The 18,903-nt window shown below is 47.6% G+C and overlaps 1 protein-coding gene across 1 annotated transcript in view; it reads right to left on the bottom strand.

Moving 5' to 3' along the window:
* The window catches only part of LOC129385547 (testis-specific serine/threonine-protein kinase 4-like), a 55,695-nt gene extending 43,431 nt beyond the window's left edge, over positions 1 to 12,264 (bottom strand). The window contains exon 1 of the mRNA XM_055072193.2: positions 11,931 to 12,264. Coding sequence (XP_054928168.2) covers positions 11,931 to 12,151 — 221 coding nt within the window. The 5' untranslated portion in view covers positions 12,152 to 12,264. The remainder of the gene's footprint in view (positions 1 to 11,930) is intronic.
* Between the last annotated feature and the right edge of the window lie 6,639 nt (positions 12,265 to 18,903).

The following is an 18,903-nucleotide window of genomic DNA, read 5'->3' as shown; positions in this document are numbered from 1 at the left end:
GCCGCCAAGCTGTATGCTGGTGATCTTGGCTAAGTTTTCAGCATAGTTCTTGTTAGTTGTACTTGAAATAAGTAGGTTCTCTTCTTTTTGCATTTGTACTCGCACGTTGTCATGGAATTCTTTATGCAATACAACGCTGGTTCTACTGACTGTGAATGACTGCGACGAGTGACCATTTGACAAGTTCAAGGCCATCTTCCGGGCGGTAGACCATATTGATGTCGTCCAAATGTAGCGGTGGCATTCTGGACTCGTGCGACAACGGCGGCTTGCCTGGCTGTTGTGTGGATTAGGTCGCTGCACGTGATTTCCTTCTTGCCTTTCCCATGTCAGCCATCGGTCGCTGAGGCCCATAGTTCTGCCTCTCTTTTTATCAAACATATAATATTGCGTGACGTTGTCGTCTTCCGCTTAGTCTGTATGTATTGCCCTTGTTCTTTCTTGCGCATGACGTCGCGCACATCACGGGTGTCTCCTGGATAATCTGCCTGTCAGCCGCAGCGCCAGTGACCACCGAGCCTCCTATCCGGTCCACAATGCACGTACGACGCATGTTCCACGTGCAGCAGCGAACGCTGTAGGCCTCCTATCTCGCGCACCGTGTTCCTGTTGCACGTGTGACGGCGATTATCATCGCGGGCCGGTGTAATCTCGCGCAGCTCTAGGCTTAGCAAGGAAAGTGGTGGTCGGTGAAGATGAAGCTCGAAATTTTGACCAAATATGCACTCATGTCTATAATAAGGCATCCGCTTGTTCCTTGTAGCTTGGCGATTCGGTCGGTATAAGATGAAAGGGGTCAGTGGCCTTTTCCAGAGAGTTGAGAGCAAGACGCAGGAGCCCATCTCAGGCACGTCAGTAAACTGCGGCCCCCTAGCGGAGAGCCCGCAAAATGTACAGGAACATAATATTTTACGTATTGCCTCCTCTTCACAACGTACCTGGGATAAACACATTGGAAGTATCTGCAAAAACTGTCTACCATGGCTGGAGCCTTGTTTATTTGTAGGCATCTTCTTTGCCCCAAGCAAAGCTTAGCACCTTCATCCTAATCTTGCTTCCTATTTAAATTAGTGTAGCTTAGTGTTGGTGACTACATGTGAGAGGAATATTACGAAAATGCTTTCTCTGCAGGATAAAATTATTAGGCTCAATAATAACATAGCTTTTCGAGGTACAACACGGTTAGCTTTATCCAACCATTTTCATTTAGCTTCAATTATTTACTTCTTATTTTACTTCTCAAATGCTGCCTACCAAAATTTTCAGGAGATAGAGCATGCCAGCACCAAGACTCATTTCTGTCATGCGCGAAATAGTGACACAGTGTGCGTCCCGCGGTTTCGTGATAACTACAAGCTACAGTCATTAGAACATAATCTACCTGTACATTTTAAATCAGTATCAATATTTAAATGCTTCTTCATCCAAGAAACTCCGAATGCATTTTGTAGACATGTGATCACCGATTGTGTTTAAGTTTGGGTGTGCCTTGTAATCTTCAGTTTCCTTGAGGAGTTTTTACTTTCTCGATTTTATTGTCATTTTACAGAGCCAAGAGTGTTGCATATTTAAAACCCTCAGATTTGGGTTAAGAACAGAATATGTTAGTTGTTCTCCATATTTCTCTCTGTCGCATGCACATATTTTTGGGGTTACTTCATTTGATTTGAGCGTTTAAATAGTGTTACTATATCGATACAGTGCATGTATGTCTTGCAATGGACCTTCGGCCTAGTCCAGCGGTTTGCAACAACCACACAGCGGCACTCGCGCACATAACACATGAATGTACTGAGCGTCTGGGCGGCGCAATTTCGTCACTAGTCCCTGCACACACACTCACTACATGCTCTTGGGAGGCGAGACTCTCCGAACTGGACCTGGGAAGCCAACTGGCGACCCTCGACAAGGCCCGGCGAGCCGCGATCGCCAGTAGAACCCTGTCAGAGGGAACCACCCATAAATAAGCCGCCCAACGACTTCTGTAATAATAAAGTTTCACAACAACCGCTGCTTTTAGCCAATGGTTTCGACCAGAACTCCGGTATTTCCGGAAATAAAGCGTCCGTAGTATGTATGTATGTATGTATGTATGTATGTATGTATGTATGTATGTATGTATGCATGTATGTATGTATGTATGTATGTATGTATGTATGTATGTATGTATGTATGTATGTATGTATGTATGTATGTATGCGAGTATTTATTGCACCCTAAGCTTGTTTCCCTATTTTTTCGTGACGCTGCAGATCTACCGTATAGCGCCAGAAATGTGCAACTGATTATTTCTCTTCCTATCATTTGTTTTCACTGTTAGCCTTCTGCAATTAAATATGACTTGTTGGTTGGTCATGTACGTGTTTGGGTATTTATGTTTTGCTTCCACCTACCACGGTTTTATCAACAATATAACTAATGCCGTAATGTACGTTATGTTTAAATACCTCCTGCTCGATGTACTTGAGCGCAGTACGTTCTGACCAAAAAGAAATAGCGTCATCGTAAGTACGTCGTCATCATACAGTAGTCGTCATGCCATCGTGGTGACGCGACTGTCGTCATAATTCGTCGTGATCATTCAAACAACATCATATTGTTACGAATGATGTTTATTTACAGGGTGAAACGGTGAAACGAGGTCCGAGAGGGAAGCTACAGGCCAGGCCCAGCCGGCGCAGAGTACCGCGAGATCACGCGCGCACACTCTACTTCTTCTTTTTATGCCTCAGCCGCGCAGTGCTGCGACATTTTCCCCGGGGGCAGACGAAGCTCGCTGAGCGAGATAAAGGGACCTGTGATGGCACTGCTTGAGTCTGGCCGCGTGAACAACTTGCGTCGCCCCTGAACGCCGATTACTTGCGTCACTTTGGCGACGACATAGTTCACATCACTCAAGCGGCTCAGTATAACGAATGGTCCGGTGTAAGTGGCGACAAACTTGCGGTACAATCCCTTTTTGCGAACAGGTGTCCACAACCAAACATAATCACCGGGAGTAAAGCTGACGGGGATATGCCGCGCATCATAGCGAATCTTGCTGTGGCCTTGTGAGGACAACGTCCTAAGATGCGCCAGTCGACGTGCTTCCTCAACACGACACAGAGTTTGGGCGATGGAATGATCTTCTTCGCACGATAAAGGTAGAATTGTGTCCAGAAAGCTCTGGGGTGCGCGGGCGTACAGCAAAAAGAACAGCGCATATCCAGTAACTTCGTGCTTAGCACTATTGTACGCGTACGTTAGAAAAGGTAAGACGGCGTCCCAATTCTTGTGGTCAGCAGCGACATACATTGATAACATGTTGGTAAGGGTTCGATTCGTCCGCTCCGTGAGACCATTGGTTTGCGGGTGGTAAGGAGTGGAATGACGATATGCAGAACCACAAAGCCGTAAAAGTTCTTCAACGACGTCGGCGGTGAATTGCCGTCCACGGTCACTGATGACAACACGGGGAGCGCCATGACGGAGTATGACGTGATGCAACAAAAATGAAGAGACATCTGCTGCAGTGGCAGAAGGAAGTGCCGCCGTTTCCGTGTAGCGAGTAAGATAATCTACGCATACTATAATCCAGCGGTAGCCAGCTGACGTCTTTGGGAGCGGGCCAAGCAAGTCGATGCCGACTTTTTCAAAGGGTAACGTCGGTGGCTTAACTGGTTGTAAATAGCCTGCTGGGGCCGTCGTCGTTTGCTTGTGGCGCTGGCAAACAGTACAGCTGGCGACATACTGTTTCGTTGTTTTCCAGAGCTTGGGCCAGAAAAATCTGTAAGTCGGTGTAGTGTGCGTGTAAAGCGAAGGTGCCCGGACGTGATATCGTCATGCATGGAACGAAGGACAGCAGGGCGCAGGTTTTCGGGCACAACTAGAAGCAATGGGGGACCATCAGCCGAGTAATTTTTTTTGTACAGCAAACCATTACGAAAAGTAAATGGCGTTGTTCCTGCTGGCTCACGTGCAGCTGCCCCTAGGGATTTCAAAGTAGGGTCGCAACGTTGCTGGCTCTCGAAGGTACGCAGGTCTGGACAGTGGGAAGAGATGGAAACTAGGCAGTCATCGAAGTCACCGTCCTCAGCTTTAGTGTGCGGCGAAGGGAGACGGGATAGGCAATCAGCATCCGTGAGACAGCGTCCGCTCTTGTAGTTAACGGAAAAGCTGTACTCTTGAAGGCGCAAAGCCCAGCGGGCCAACCGGCCAGACGGGTCACGCAGCCCAACCAGCCAACAGAGTGAATGATGGTCTGTCACTATCGTGAATGCGCGGCCATGTAGATACGGACGGAACTTCTCTTAGGTAGAACAACACACTAGCTAGCATAAGCGTAGGGTCCCATCTGTTGATTCCACTCACACGTTCGTATATAGCAGCCAACTCTTCGACGTCGGCGTCATCAGTCCCCCGGAAAGTTCCAGGATCCTTGGCTTGCACAACCACAATCGAAGGGGACAGCGTCGTAGCGGGCGATGGTGACGTTGCAGGCGGCAACGACGTTGATCCCGAGTGCTCACCGTCATTTATGCTGAGGACGGTGATGCGACGTCGACGGTGGAGCTCCGTTTTCGGCCGTGGTACCCCGCACCTCCCACCAATATGTTACGGGGATGTTGGGAGTATAGACTGAATATATTTACCGTATATATACAAGCAAAGTCAATGTGGTCAAGATGGCTGACCAGCAACAACACGCAGCAGCCAGCGTCTCACAATCTCCTTCTTCCTCTCTCTCTTTTTTCATCCTTCCATAACAATATATTTTGAATAAATGACGACACGAGTGCATATGCGTCATTTTTAAGCGTAAAACACTAATTTTCATTGTAAACTAGAAGAGAGCACATTGTCACTGTGATCAGCCGGACACGTGATTTTATGTTTTGTTTCTCGGCCGAGAGGGACGTTGCAGAGGCTAGGTATGACACAGCCACAGCAAGCGAAAGTAGGTGAAGTAGCCCCAGAATGCTTATCACAATAAATGCTCAAGCATACGCATAAATCACGGCAAGAAACATTGCCACATAGAAGTCTCGCGTCTGTCAAACAAAGCACACACAACACACAGGATCAGAGAGCAAACGGGTATAGACGATTTTCTAATAGACATTAAGAGAACACAATGGCGCTTGGCAGTTCATGTAATGCGCAGATTAGCACACCGTTGGACCATTAGGGTGACAGAACGGGTACCAAGAGAAGGGAAGCGCCGTAGAAGAGGGCAGAAGAGTAGGTGGTGCGATGAAATTAGGAAATTTGCGGGTACTAGTTAGAATGGGTTGGCACAGGACAGGGGTTATCGGAGATCGCAGGGCGAGGCCTTCGTCCTGCAGTGGACATAAAATAGGCTGATGATGATGGTTATGATGATGATGATGATACAACAAACAGTGCGCGCAAAACGCCAAGTTAAACACAAAAGACTTAAGCATCAACGCATCAGTCATTCCAAGTAGCGCCCTATCATGAAAACGTTTACGGGCAAGACGAGACCACCTGTTATCCCAAGGCACACCTCTGAGGAAGCCAAGACACGGAAAGAGAACGTCAGCGCTATGCAACAAATAACGTCAGTCATCGGCGTCAAGCAACGAAGTCCGCTCAAATGGCTCGATAAGTTCATGTTCTCATGGTTCCGAAACAGACGTCGAAACCACGCAATAGTTTTTTGTACTGGTTTGGTTTCGCTCCGCTCCTATTGCGCAATACCACGGGATGCAAATCAGTTACGAACGCTGCACATTATGCCACGCGGTGCTCAATAACCACTACCAGCAGCATTTTCTCGAGCGCTACAGCGTAAGCCATACCCGTGCAGGAGACTTATGCGTATGATTTCAAGTACTTTCCCATTTACTGCTGTCATCGAAGTGGTGATGTACATGGCAAGAAGCATAATTTATTATCTTCGTCATCATACCAGCGTCATGCATCAGCTTTGCATATATATAAATTTAACGTTCTTTTTCCAGTTATCCTCCAGTAACGCGGTAATAACATTTCAGCAATGGTTGTCCCTTTTATCATTACCGCTTCCCGGCGCGTCTTACTGATGAATCAATCGGAATGCGCTGGTGTGTGATTGCACGGAGAAAAAAAGCACGCAGCAACGAAACAGCGTGACAGCGCTTCAGTTTTAGAGTCAACCAAAACAAATGACAATTCCACATTTTTTTTTAATGCGCTGTATAGGATTTGTGACAGACTAAGTTTCTACTACGCAGCGGTGTAGCGGCACCCATCGTAATTTGGAAGGCAAATAGCGTTCTAAAAAACGGCCGTGGCTTAGCTTGGTTAAGCCTGGTGATTGCGAAGCAATAGTGTGTTATTCTCGGATCAGCTGGTAGTATGGCTGGTGGTAGTCTTGGGTTATGCTAGTGTTACGGTTTACAGTGAAGCATCTAAGAGGAAGTCATCCGTCGAATCCGTGTATGCCGACAGACATTTCCCTCACCAGCGTGGTGCCCATTACAAAATCTTCCAGTATCGATTGGCCGATGGTGCAGTAACACTCCATTTTCTCCGCGTCGTAAGATATGCCCACTCTGACCGTAGCGCCCCTGGTGAGAGGAGCGGGAGTTAGGTCGCCGTTGGTGGCTACCGCCTCGCCTCGCGGCGGCGTGAGATGGGGCCCCGTTTTTACACAGCTGGTGTGACGTCACACCGACCGTAGCGCCCCTGGTTAGAGGAGGTGGAGTTAGGCCGCCGTTGGTGGCTACCGCCTCGCCTCGCGACGGCGTGAGATGGGGCCCCGTTTTTACACAGCTGGTGTGACGTCACTCTAGGTCACGTGGTGTGACGTCACGCAGCGAGGTCACGCTAAAGGTCAATGGTGACTACCACGTCCTCGCCACGGAACGGGCTGAAGTGCGACCTAAAGTAGTATTGCTTCGCAATAAATGGAGTATTACAGTAAGGGCCCCCAATAGCTTGAAGCCCCATAAAGCTTTGCGGGTTTTGGCGCTGGCGAACGGAGGAATGAATAGTTTGCGGGTATCATCTTGCGCTTGCAGCTGCACTACAGCTTCAAAGAAGAGCTATAATATTCGAGTAAAGCCTTTTATGATAGGAAGAGTAATTTTGTATTTCGTGTTCTTGCGTTTACTACAATTTAGAGGTTATTCTATTAGCCGCAAGAAGTTTCTTGCGCTTAGTTTTGAGTAAGCAGCTTTACGTGCCTTCACCAGGCAAGCTAAACCACCTTCCTCCATGTGCGATGCATCCAAAGTTGTGAGGCGCCAAGGGGAGGGGAGAGGGGGCGGCTTTCTTGTGCGGCTGCAACTGGAAATCTGGCAGGTACGCGCAGTCGCCCGGCCGTATATTGAGCGATCTTCATTAGGGATAGGTTCTACGTGCGTCAGCGGCTCGTAGTTTTCTGCGCGCTGTGTGTTCTCGGCACTCACTTTTCGTTGAAGCCTTAGACAACACGTGACTTCAATCGCTTCTGCTGCCACATTTCCTCACGCCAGCATTTTGACAGCGAGTGTGTACGGTCATGGAGTTGGATGCGTTCATGTTTGCTTGTTCGTGCATGACACCATCCTTGCTAATTTAGTTAGTGTACCTATGTTAACAACTGTATACGGCCAATGAAACTAGTATCCTTACTGTTAAATCGGGGTTTCGGTTTTGAGACCGAAACTTATTCGCCGTCAAGGGGCACTGTGATAGCGACGTGGGGCCTATTTAAGGCGCCGCACTTTGAATAAACTCGCTCTCTAAGCCTGGGTCCCCGTCTGCGTCCGTGTCTCCTTCAGGCTGCCGTACTGGCGCGCCCAGCGTGCCCAGCGTGGCGATCACGGCGGCCATGCTGAAGTCACATTGGCGTCGAGGATTGACTCTGCGTGCGGGCTGCACATCGTGAACTGCTGCCATAATGCCCGCAAGAACTGCCGATTCTACCATTCGCCCATTCTGCTGCCACGGACGCCGGATCGGACGCTGCAACCATTGCACCTGTGCAAAGCTTTCCGTCGCCATTCGTTACATCACATTAGCGACGAGGATAATCCACGTGCATCGCGCCTACATGTTAGTAGGAACGCTCAGCTTGCTTCTCGACCACGTCTTCTAGTTCTGCTGTCCTCTTTTCAAGCACCATTTTTGCACCTTTCTACTTTTTGATGCGAATGCAACATGATCTTCTTGAGCTTCGACGCTACTGTGGCGTCGACTTTACGACTGCCCGCTCCCCTAGAACCTGCCCGCTACTTCTTCGACATGAACCAGGCAATGCGCCCCCCCCCCCCCCCCTGCTTGTCATGTCCTAGTGCACCGGCCACTACTTGCCTCAAATGGCGGCGTGTTTACGTACATCGACGCTTCCGCCAAGACCGCTACGCCGGACCACAATAAAGATAATGTGCTCAACGCACTGGGGGTGGAAGGCGTCAGCATTTGTTATAATCTGATCGAGGGAAAGATGCAGCCTCGAACCGATGAAGGGATAGGAGACTCCTAGGCAATTGACGTATACGAAGGGACGCTTCAATACTGCCACAGGCACTTTCATGATGAATAGGAAGAATTTTGCAACCGCATACATTTCAAACACAGAGTTCAGAGTACTGTGGAGCCAACTACAGAATTCATTGAAAATGTTCGACGACGCGCCAAATCGTGCGTTTGCCACCGCTACGGACCGCATGGTTCAAGACAATGTCCTTAGTGGCTTTGTCGCATCAGCTTCGCCACCGCGTCATTCAACTCGGCTGGTGTTTTACCTTCAAGAAGCATCGGAAATTGCGCAAGAAGAGGAACGCACCAATAAAATAATGCTGCAGCTCGGCGTTCTCTAAGTAGAAGCCGTCTCACAACGTCGGCAGCCACAAGGTGGCGGGCGCGACCAGTATCGTTCTCTAGAAACCTTCAAGATGTGGTCTCCTTCCCCGCCCAACTTCAGTTCAAGATGGCGGTTACCTTCATTGCCAGACGTCATTCCAAGCTGGCGGTCTTTCCCGTCTTGTTCCAGTCGAAGATGGCGGTTACCCTGCCCGCTTAGCTTCACTTCAAGGTGGTGGCCAACGGACCGGCATTCCCCGAACGGGCCGAGACAGCGGACGCCGAGAGCGAGGATGTCGGCCTCCCCTTCGGGGAATGAAGCAACCTGGCGTCTCGTCTATCTCCGCGCCGCCGGCTCGGCCCGGCGGCTGCTTCCGCTGCGGCTCGCTGCACCATTGGGCGATTTTGCCGGGTTGTCCTACACGCCACAAATTTTGCCAGAAGTGTGGCAATAAGGACCATTTCTTCCAGCTGTATCATTTATGGCATTTTACAAATGAACCAGTCAAGGAGCTGGAAACGCCACACAATACTACTATAAAGACAGCGACCATTCTAGACATTGGGGACGCTGTCGGCGCCCTATCGCTTATCCGCGTTCCCGTACTGGTGAGCAAAGGGGCTCTAATACACTCTAACTCTACAGTTGATAGTTGACATCGGAGTGGTTGTGTCGGTGATGAATCTTCAGGACCACAAGAGGCACTTTTCACATATCCGCCTACTTCAATCGCATTTAGTCATCCAGAACTACTTGGAACAAGTGGTGAAGAACGTCGGAGTTTTCAACTCCACTGTCAAATTTCAAGACAAGTCAGCTTCAGTGAACTTTCTTGTGACTAAACTCGGTTCGTCCTTCCTTGAAATTATACCGATTAAGGCATTGAAGGCAGTGATCGATGGAGCGACATTTTCGTGAGTCCAATCCTCATCTTCACCACCGCACTTCGACATTGATTCCCGCTTGACGGAATATCATCCGACTTCGCTGAACCTATACGGTGCAGTGGACTTTGACGGTGCTCCGCAGGTCAACGCCTATTCATTTCACCACCAGCGAGAGTGAACCAGTATAGAGTGTCACAACTGCCTACCTTAGGGGACTTACATCATCTGACTTTGGAGCTGTGCCATGTCTGAAGTTTCGCACAACTTCGACGCCAGCGAGCGTCATCCCAGGTAAAGCAACGCAACGGCAAGTCCATGGGAAACCCAGGTGAACTGTAAAAGACGGGTCAATTTGCGTGTTGAGCGCATTCCTACCATGTTTTTTTTATAGTCGCGCTCATACTAAGGCATATATACTCCTCTTGCGAATCTTTTTGTGCAACAGTCACATACAGTAGTTATTCGGATATTCCTTCAGTTGATTCCGCATTTCAGTGCTGTTCTTCTGATTTGCGACTGCGTTGTTACACTGCTCATAAAGTAACTCAAATAAGCATTTCACATTAGGCCGCAAGGCAAAAGAGTCAGGCACGGTAACTTATGCTGACTGACGTACCCAGTCATAATGCTCCGTTAGCAGCGTCGACTGCTGAGCACTTCATAGGATCTGAGGATTCCATTCAGGCACCAGTTCTACGTCCGGCTGTGGTGCCTAGCTAACGTGAAGTTCTTCTTTCGCGTGACAGGCGTGTAACTGAACCCACTGATTCAATGCAGGCACCTTCACAAAAGAATGAATAATGTGCCCCGTCCACATGCTTTCTCTGAAACGCCTAACGCTCGTCTCTGAGCATTCGTTTTCACATACAGTTCTTCATAAGTCTTCGCGCCCAGCTGTGCCTGAGGAGCGCGTCAGTGAATCTTCGAATTTTTTGGATCTTCTTCGCCTTCAGAGCCATCTGACGGGCGTTTTAGTGAGCAAGAAAGCTCAAATATCAAGTCTTTATCTCTGGCCGCAGTTTTGTCTAGTGGGTGCTTAGCTGAGCAGCAAAGCACAATAGTAACTTTGGAGCCATTGCTGGCACCTATAGAGGAAACGCAACTTCATGTAGCGCAATTGCCTCGGTGGTCAAACAGGCGGTGCCAGAAACCGCGCTAAAAATTTTGTTCCATGATTACGTTTCTTGTGTTCATATTTCCCGTTATTACTCGCATTTCCATGTGGCATCCCTGGACAGGTCTTCAGGATTTTGTTCGCTGTTGTGCTGTTCATTCTGTTATTTTTTTCTGTTTCTGTTGTTGTTTTTCTGTCGAGAAAAATCGAGTGCTCTATTTTGATGCTTTTTGTTCTGCTAGGGGGAGAGGGTTGGGTATTACAATGCCAGAGTAATGTATACCTAATGTATACCATTAACGAATGTATTATGAAGTTGCTTCCCCTGCCTTCTATACAATAAAATAATTACTTGCTATTGTATAATGAGCACCCTTAACAAACGTATAACGTTGCTTCTTCTCTCAATTATTTTCAAGAAAGAGGGGATGGTGTTAGATTGGAGTTTCGGTTTCGAGACCGAAACTTATTCGCCCTCAGGGGCGAATAAGTGATACCGACGCTGAGCCTATTTAAGGCACAGCGCTCTGAATAAACTCACTCTCTCAGCCCCCGTCCCTGTCTGCGTCCGTGTCTCCTCCAGGCCGCCGTCCCGGCATGCCCAACGTGGCCGCGTGGTGATCATGGCGGCGACGCCGACATCACACTTGCTACGTATAGCTATCCCCTAATTTGCTATCGCATTCGATGTTTCGTCTTTCAGGCGAGTCTGCGACTTTCTTTTACCCTCTTTTTCTTTGGAGGGGGGGGAAGGGGGGAGAGGCGCAGGTGCGTACGCGGTGTTACAAGCCGCTGTTATGCGCTCGCGAACTCGAGAACATCTCTGGCCATTGTCGCTTCAGAATGACTTTTTTGGCTGCCACATTCGATATATGCCGCAGTTCGCGGGGACGAGAGAAGCGGCAGTTAGCTAATGCCAGCACTTCTCTGGCAAGGAGAAACGGACTCGTCCTTGCGTCAGCGATATTACGTGCAGCATTTCACGCCCCTTTGACATGGCAAATATATGGCTATCATACATAGTGTCACCGCAACGTTCCGATGACCGAGCATGCACTAGAGAAAGAATCGCACCAAGGCTGCGTTCTGTCACACATATGATAAGCGATCGTAAAAGTCTATAGATATCGGGAGCAGTGAAAGAAATGCGTCTTACTTCACCGTAGAGTAGGACCCGGAGCCGAGTGTATTGCCTACAGTGTATCCACGCCGCTCGAGCAGATCCCTGGATTTTTCTGCCTCTTCCGGCTTCTCTTCCTGGATCTCTTCAGGCTGCTCATTGCTTTTCTCTGGTTTCTTCTTTTTGGGGTTAGCGCTTTCCATCGATTTGCCGATGACCGCTCGTTGTTGTTGTTGTCCTAAGTGGCCGTGGCACATACCCACAGTGGGGGATTGGCCAAGAATCGGGTGGTTCAATTAGGTGCATAAAAATAATAATGATAACAAGGGAGTTAACAATTTTAGCGTTAGAGTTTAAAAGTAAACGTTTTGTGTTTGGAGAAAAAAGGAAATAATCAGATGAAAACCGGGTATAAAACAATAATAGTAATAAAAAATAATAATAATTAATAATAGATACGAAATAAAACAAGGCTATGGTTAGGAAGGAGAACGATCACTCTTACATGGAAATCGGTTGGTTTCAATGAGGTAATTTTGGATTGCCAAGCAAGCATTTCTGTGGCTGAACCCAATAATGGAGGCTCCAAAAGATAGGATCACAGGCACTGATAAAGTTAGACCAATAGAGCGAAGCGGGATTTCGAGTAGCCGTTTTCTTATAATAGAAAAACGTCTGAAAGACAACAACAAATGGTCTATTGTCTCCACTTCGACACAAAATGAGCATAATGGTGGGGGACCAGACCATACCTGTGGAGGTGGAAGTTCAGTGAAGGTACACGGCAGCGCAGCCTTGTGATGGACGCTTCAATTTTCCATGTTCGGCAAAAATATCTGCTCCAAGGGTGTAGGAGATGTCCGTAATACACAGAGTTATTAATTGCGGAGCCTGATACTGTCTGAATAATGACATCCTGCGAAATCTAGCAGCAGTAACATAAGCAGTCAAAGGGCAGCAAGGAAGAATCGGGCCACTTATCGATGCCTTGGCTAGGGAGTCTGCAATTTCATTTATGATTAGTCCTTTATGGCCAGGCACCCAAATCAAACGCATGCTCCTCAAGTAACCAGGTACCAATGTATGGAATGTCCTCATCACGCGAGAATCACTAGAAGCAGTAAGGGATGAGCACAATGATAACGAATCAGTAACTATCACGGCTGACGTAATTGATGGCCCTAATTTGCATAATGCCAGCTTGTCTTCTCTTCTGTTTCGTCTTCTTCGTCCCCTCCTCGCATGCCTAAGGTAAACTCAGCGCAGGATTGGTTAAGTATCGGGTAGTTTTAGTTAATGCTGTTTCCTGCTTTCATTTCTTTTCCATTTAAGCCTAAATGAGTTTTACTTGCAGCGATACATCTGGACAGCCTCACTAAAACCTGATGAAGTACCTTTGGAGACCTTTCTTCGTAGCAGCGGGAACAACATTCGCGTCCTGCAAGTGGCCTCGGGTAATGGATCTTTCAGATTCGATCACCCCAAAGCAACTAAAGAACAACTTCTTGCCGTGACCCCTCATCAGCAGAGTATGTCCGGCAGGGTGGTCGCAGTCGACGGACCATGCTTCCATAGCGGACCTACGCAAGTGCTCGTCATTTGCCTCTGTCCCGGTGAGTTTGTTTACACCACCGCATCTTCCTGCACCCAAGGGCCCGTGTGCGGAGTTGACTTTCACATAATCCCACCTGAAACCCTGGAGAAGCTCGGCATGGCCAGAGTTGTAGCAGTCGTAGCTTTGAACGCACTGGGTCTGCACTGAGCCGGTTATTGCGACATTTGCCGATACATCGCGCCCATCAGAAATCATTGTGGCCTCTTATCTCCTGGCTTTAACCTCTTGGTTCACGTCTCCTACAATGCTGTAATTACTCGAGATTCGGTCATAGTGCTGATGGGTGCAAGTCTAGGTTACGCTGTTGCACATACGGTGAGGGCCGCTGTAATCGACTAATATCGACTGAATTGCCCTAGGGTGAGAATTGGTGCCTCTATACATCTGCACAAACAGAGAACTATTCAAATTGGGCTGTTCGTGTGCCAGAGACGCAAGGGCTAGATGTCATAGGCAAGAGGCGGTGCTCTAGGAGAGATTCTATGATATCTACCGAAGAGAGGACCTGCGGGTATGGTTGACTTACCGCACGTCCAGCTTCTTTTACGGATGCGACCTTCGCGCAGAAAATTGAAGCCTCAGTTCCCGAGGCAATCACAAACGCGATAGACAAGTTAGTCCCCGGCCTGTCGGAACGTTTATGCCAGCTAATGAGTACGCAGATGGCTAACTTGGTAAATATAACTTCATCTCATCCTCTTGTGGCTTTTAAGCTACCAATTTCGGAAGAAGTAGGCGATATTAAGAACCGGAGTTCGTTTCCCTCTGATGAAAGCGATGAGATAGCTAAATCTTTTGCGAGTTCTCACCAAAATAATACGTTTGACTTGCGCATCATTACTCTCGTTAAAGTCGATGCTTGAGCTCAAAAACACAACTGGCCTTTATTAAACAGCTCCTCCCTTGTCGCCTAATCTGTCGTCAAGGCGGAGGCTTTGGAGAAGGTTGTTGCTAGTGCAATATTATCTTTATCGTGATATCTCTAAAAGTATCGCAGTAGAACTGTCGTTCAATTTTTGCAGCTTCCACAGATTTGTCGTGCCTCACTGTTCAGTAAAATCAAAATATAATCGTATTGCAAGGAATTTGGTTTGCGATCGAAAAAAATTCGTCTCAATACTTATCGCTCTATTTGGTTAAGCCGGTCTGCAAGAGGTAGTCAATTACTTACATTATTGTCAACAACAATTTACAACACAAGAAAGATACCAGTGAAACTTCTGTCCTCTGAATTCTAAATTCTAGTAATAGCATTAGGTCTGCCGTTATGTCGTTTATTTTTCATAGCAAACGTATACTATGCTTCAGGGTTTCACGACACACGGCCCTCTGCATAGTGTAATTTCTACACTGAAGCAAGGTTTGACTACGGGCTAGTTGGAATTCCATGGTATAAATCGTAACTTACAGCGCAAACATAGACGGAGGACAAAAAGGACGACGTAGACAAGCGCTGTACTGAAGCAAGGTTTGACTACGGGCTAGTTGGAATTCCATGGTATAAATCGTAACTTACAGCGCAAACATAGACGGAGGACAAAAAGGACGACGTAGACAAGCGCTGTAGACAATTTCTACAAGCGCCATAACGTGATATTGGCGGGTGACTTGAACTCCCATATCTGGCATTGGGTTTACAGTTCCGTGCGTCACTCGACTAGGGCATTGGTAACAGGAGGATAATCTCTTATGTGGAATTTCAGGACATCCTACTTTCTTAGAGGTATATCGGCTTCTACGCTACATCTGAATTGGTGAGGTTCCGATCTTTTCGTATCTTCTTGGTCGACTGTTGGCTATGCGAGAAATAGTAACCATAGTACGGTCATTTTTGACATTCTAGACCCAGTAACATTCTCAGTGTCTCCAGTGCGACCGTACGTAAATTATAGCAAATTTCGAAGTAATTTGCGGCAGTCCTTGGCTACTCTATCTGAAGCGAATTCTAATCTAAAAGAAGGAAGAATTTGATTTCTCCTAAAAGATTCCCTTAGATATGCTGAGTTTGATGTTTACTCTGTTAAAGATAAATCCTCTTTACACTTGTGGAATGACCACTGCTGGCGGGATTATAGTCGAAGAAAAGCCAACCGAAAAAAAATATTGCGTAACCAATGCCACAAAAAGTGGTGCAAGTACATTTAGATGCACTGTGTCGAAAGCAAAATATGAATATGACATAAAGCAGAGAGAGAGAGAGGGCTCTTTATTGGAAAAACAGAGAATTTTGCCGGCGCGTATGTAACTGCTGGCATGCTACTCTGTATAGGGATGGGGAATGGGATTAAAAGATTCCAGAAAAGAGTTGGAGAAAAAAAGGATAAAAGTAAATATGAAATGTCCGAGTGGACCTGTTACTAATATTTACAGGTGACATGGCGGGTAAATTGAAGCTTTTGTATAGGAAGGATGCAATTTTTAAAGCTTTCCTATTTGACCAATTTCTGTCAGGTAATTGAACAATAAATCCAAAACCCGTCGCTGTTTTGAAGGACCGGGCATTGGACCTAAGATGCTCGGTAACGTTAACGGTTCGTGGCAAATCATGTCCATTTGGTGCTCAAAAAATTGTCTCTCGTCGCGGTACGCGGGGCATTCTAGTAATATGTGCTCAATTGTCTCTAAGTTGCGACAGTTATCACAGTATGGGTTAGTGGTAAGTCCTATGCGGTACAGATAATTGTTCGTGTATGCCACGTTCAGTCGAAGACGATGGTACAATGTCTCTAAGTGTCGAGGAAGTGGTCGTGGAATTTTCGGTCTCATTTCTGGGTCAATGTAACGTAGGAAGTTATCTTGGTGAAGCGGCAGATTCAAGATGCGGTCTTTTTCTTGATAGGCATATTTTTTTGCCATGTTTGAAGCATCGGCTTTTGTAAAATATGTTCTTTTGAACTTGCGGTATTGGAGTCCATTTCTGGCGGCTTCGTCCGCTCTTTCATTTCCCGAAATGCCGGCATGGCCAGGTATCCACTGGAACTTTATGCAATGCCCAGCAATCTTAGCCCTGTGGTGAAGATAAGCAATGTCAAATGCTGTTGGTTGATTATTGCAACGCTTGTGCCTGTTCCAGATACTTTGTAGGGCTGCTTTTGAGTCTGTGAAAATCACCCATGTCTTTGGCGGCTGCTGTCGAAGTACATACACAAGGGCCTCCTTAATGCCATATAGCTCCGCTGAAGTAGACGATGTCGCTCGCTCAAGACGAAACGAGAATCGTTGCCCTGTAGAGGTTACAAAAAGTCCGCATGATGAACGATGTGGAGTTGTAGAGCCATCTGTGAAAATGTGCGTTGCGGCTGCGTATTCTTTGTGCATATATTCTAAAGCTATCTGATAAGTCGCTGCCTGAGGCATTTTCTTTTTCGCACTGATTCCAGGTATATATGGCACGATTTCCAGTGGGGACAGTGTCCATGGTGAAATGTTTCGCGGCATAATTTGTGACGCCTGAGCAGGAATCGAAATAGATATGCTTCCGACGGCCTGCCCAAAGCTAGATGTAGCACGGGTTCTGGAAATATCCTTTAAAAAGTGAGTCTTCGTATGAATGACGTGGCGGAGGTGTATCCGAAGTGTCTCCTGCGAACGTAGCACTTCCAGAGGCAGGCATCCAGCTTCTGCTACAGTCCCTGACCGGGACGACCCCTTCGGAAGGCCAAGACATACGCGAAGGCAGTTGTTTCGTGCTGCCTCGAGTTTTCTCTTGCTTGTGGGAGATATTTTGTGCAGGATCGGGAGGTAATATCGTAGTGTTCCGTCGACGTAGGCCTTATGGAGGAGCACCATTGATCTACAGTTGCTGCCCCACTGTGATCCGGCTAAATATCGGAATACGTGCGACGCCGAGGAAATCTTCTCACTCAGTTTTTTCACTTGGGGCGACCATGTGAGGTTCCTATCGATCGTCACTCCAAGAAACCTTTGCGTCTTGACGTATGGAAGGGCACGACCACCCAACACTAGTGGGTATTTTTTCATACACCTCCGCGTGAAAGCCATGGCAACGCTTTTGTCGGGGGACAATTTCAGACCCCTTGGATTTAGGTAGGCCGATATATTTGCTAGCGCTCTCTGGAGGCGTTGTTGGGTGGTACTGCGGGAACGCGCCGCACTCCAAATGCAGATGTCGTCCGCATACAGTGTGATTTTGACGCCAGGGGGCAGGTTTCTTTTCAGATGGATGAGGACTAAATTAAATAATACCGGGCTTAACACAGCTCCTTGTTGCACTCCCTTCTCGAAGGCGTAAAGCGCCGTGGGGCCATCCGGGGTACACATGAAAAGTTGGCGTCCTTGAAGATAGTCTTCAATCCATGCGTAGAGCCGTCCTCCAAGACCAAGGGTTTCCAAAGCGTCAAGTATTGCTTTATGATAGACCGAATCATATGCTGCCTTAATGTCTAAAAATAATGCAGTAGGTATGTTTCGAGAGACCAATTCCTCTTCAATTGATGAGACCAAGGCAATGACATTATCAATTGCGGATCTATTTTGCCGGAAGCCATTCATTTCCTCCGGGTAGACTTTTGCAGTTTCCAAGAACCAATTTAGTCGTTTGTAGATCATTTTTTCGAATAGCTTCCCTACGCAGCTAAGCAGAGATATGGGTCTGAAGGAGGCGTAATTTGTTGGCTGCTTCGCTGGTTTCAATATAGGAATGACTTTCGCAAGCTTCCATTCCGTAGGAACCTCCCCAGTTATCCATGAGGCGTTGTAGTACTCCAGAAGGCGTAGGCGAGATGTGTGGCATAGATTTGCGAGCGCTTCATAACTCACGCCGTCATGGCCAGGTGATGATCGCTTGTTTACGTCGCCGATTGCTGCCGTGAGCTCTTCGATGGTGAATGGTAATTCTAAGTCAGGAAGGGTAGCTCGAGGTGCACTAGGCTGACGACTTGCAATTTGCCGCAAAGGTTGTGCCCCGTTGGAAAGGAGCCTGCAGTACTGCTCTGCCACCTCTTTCAGGGATGCGCGCTCATGTAATGAGAGGGCGATAAAAGGATACAGCTGTTGCGGCTCTTTGCGAATGCCTCTGACGACTCGCCAGATTTTGCTCAGCGGTTGTCGTATGTCCAGTGTCCCACAAAAGTCCCTCCACCTTTTTCGGTCCAGTTTGGTGAGGTAACGTCGTATATGTCTTTGTGCCCGTCGACAAGTTCTGAGGTCTTCGATATCCTTCGTACGTAGAGCCTTCCTTTCGGCACGCCTTCGAATGGCACATAACCTTTCAAATTCCTCGTCGTTTGTTGGTACATTACAATGCTTAGTGGCAGAGCGGGTACTTTGTTTGAGGCAATGAGCTATTGTCGGTATTATTTCTGTATTCGTAGTTGAGGCTGTGATTCCTTTGTCTACGGCTGCTGTGTAAGCTTCCCAGTCTACCGACTTCAG

Source organism: Dermacentor andersoni, chromosome 3, assembly GCF_023375885.2.
Source record: "Dermacentor andersoni chromosome 3, qqDerAnde1_hic_scaffold, whole genome shotgun sequence".
In the NCBI taxonomy this organism is placed as follows: domain Eukaryota; kingdom Metazoa; phylum Arthropoda; class Arachnida; order Ixodida; family Ixodidae; genus Dermacentor; species Dermacentor andersoni.
This window is presented reverse-complemented; position numbering and strand designations above follow the sequence as displayed.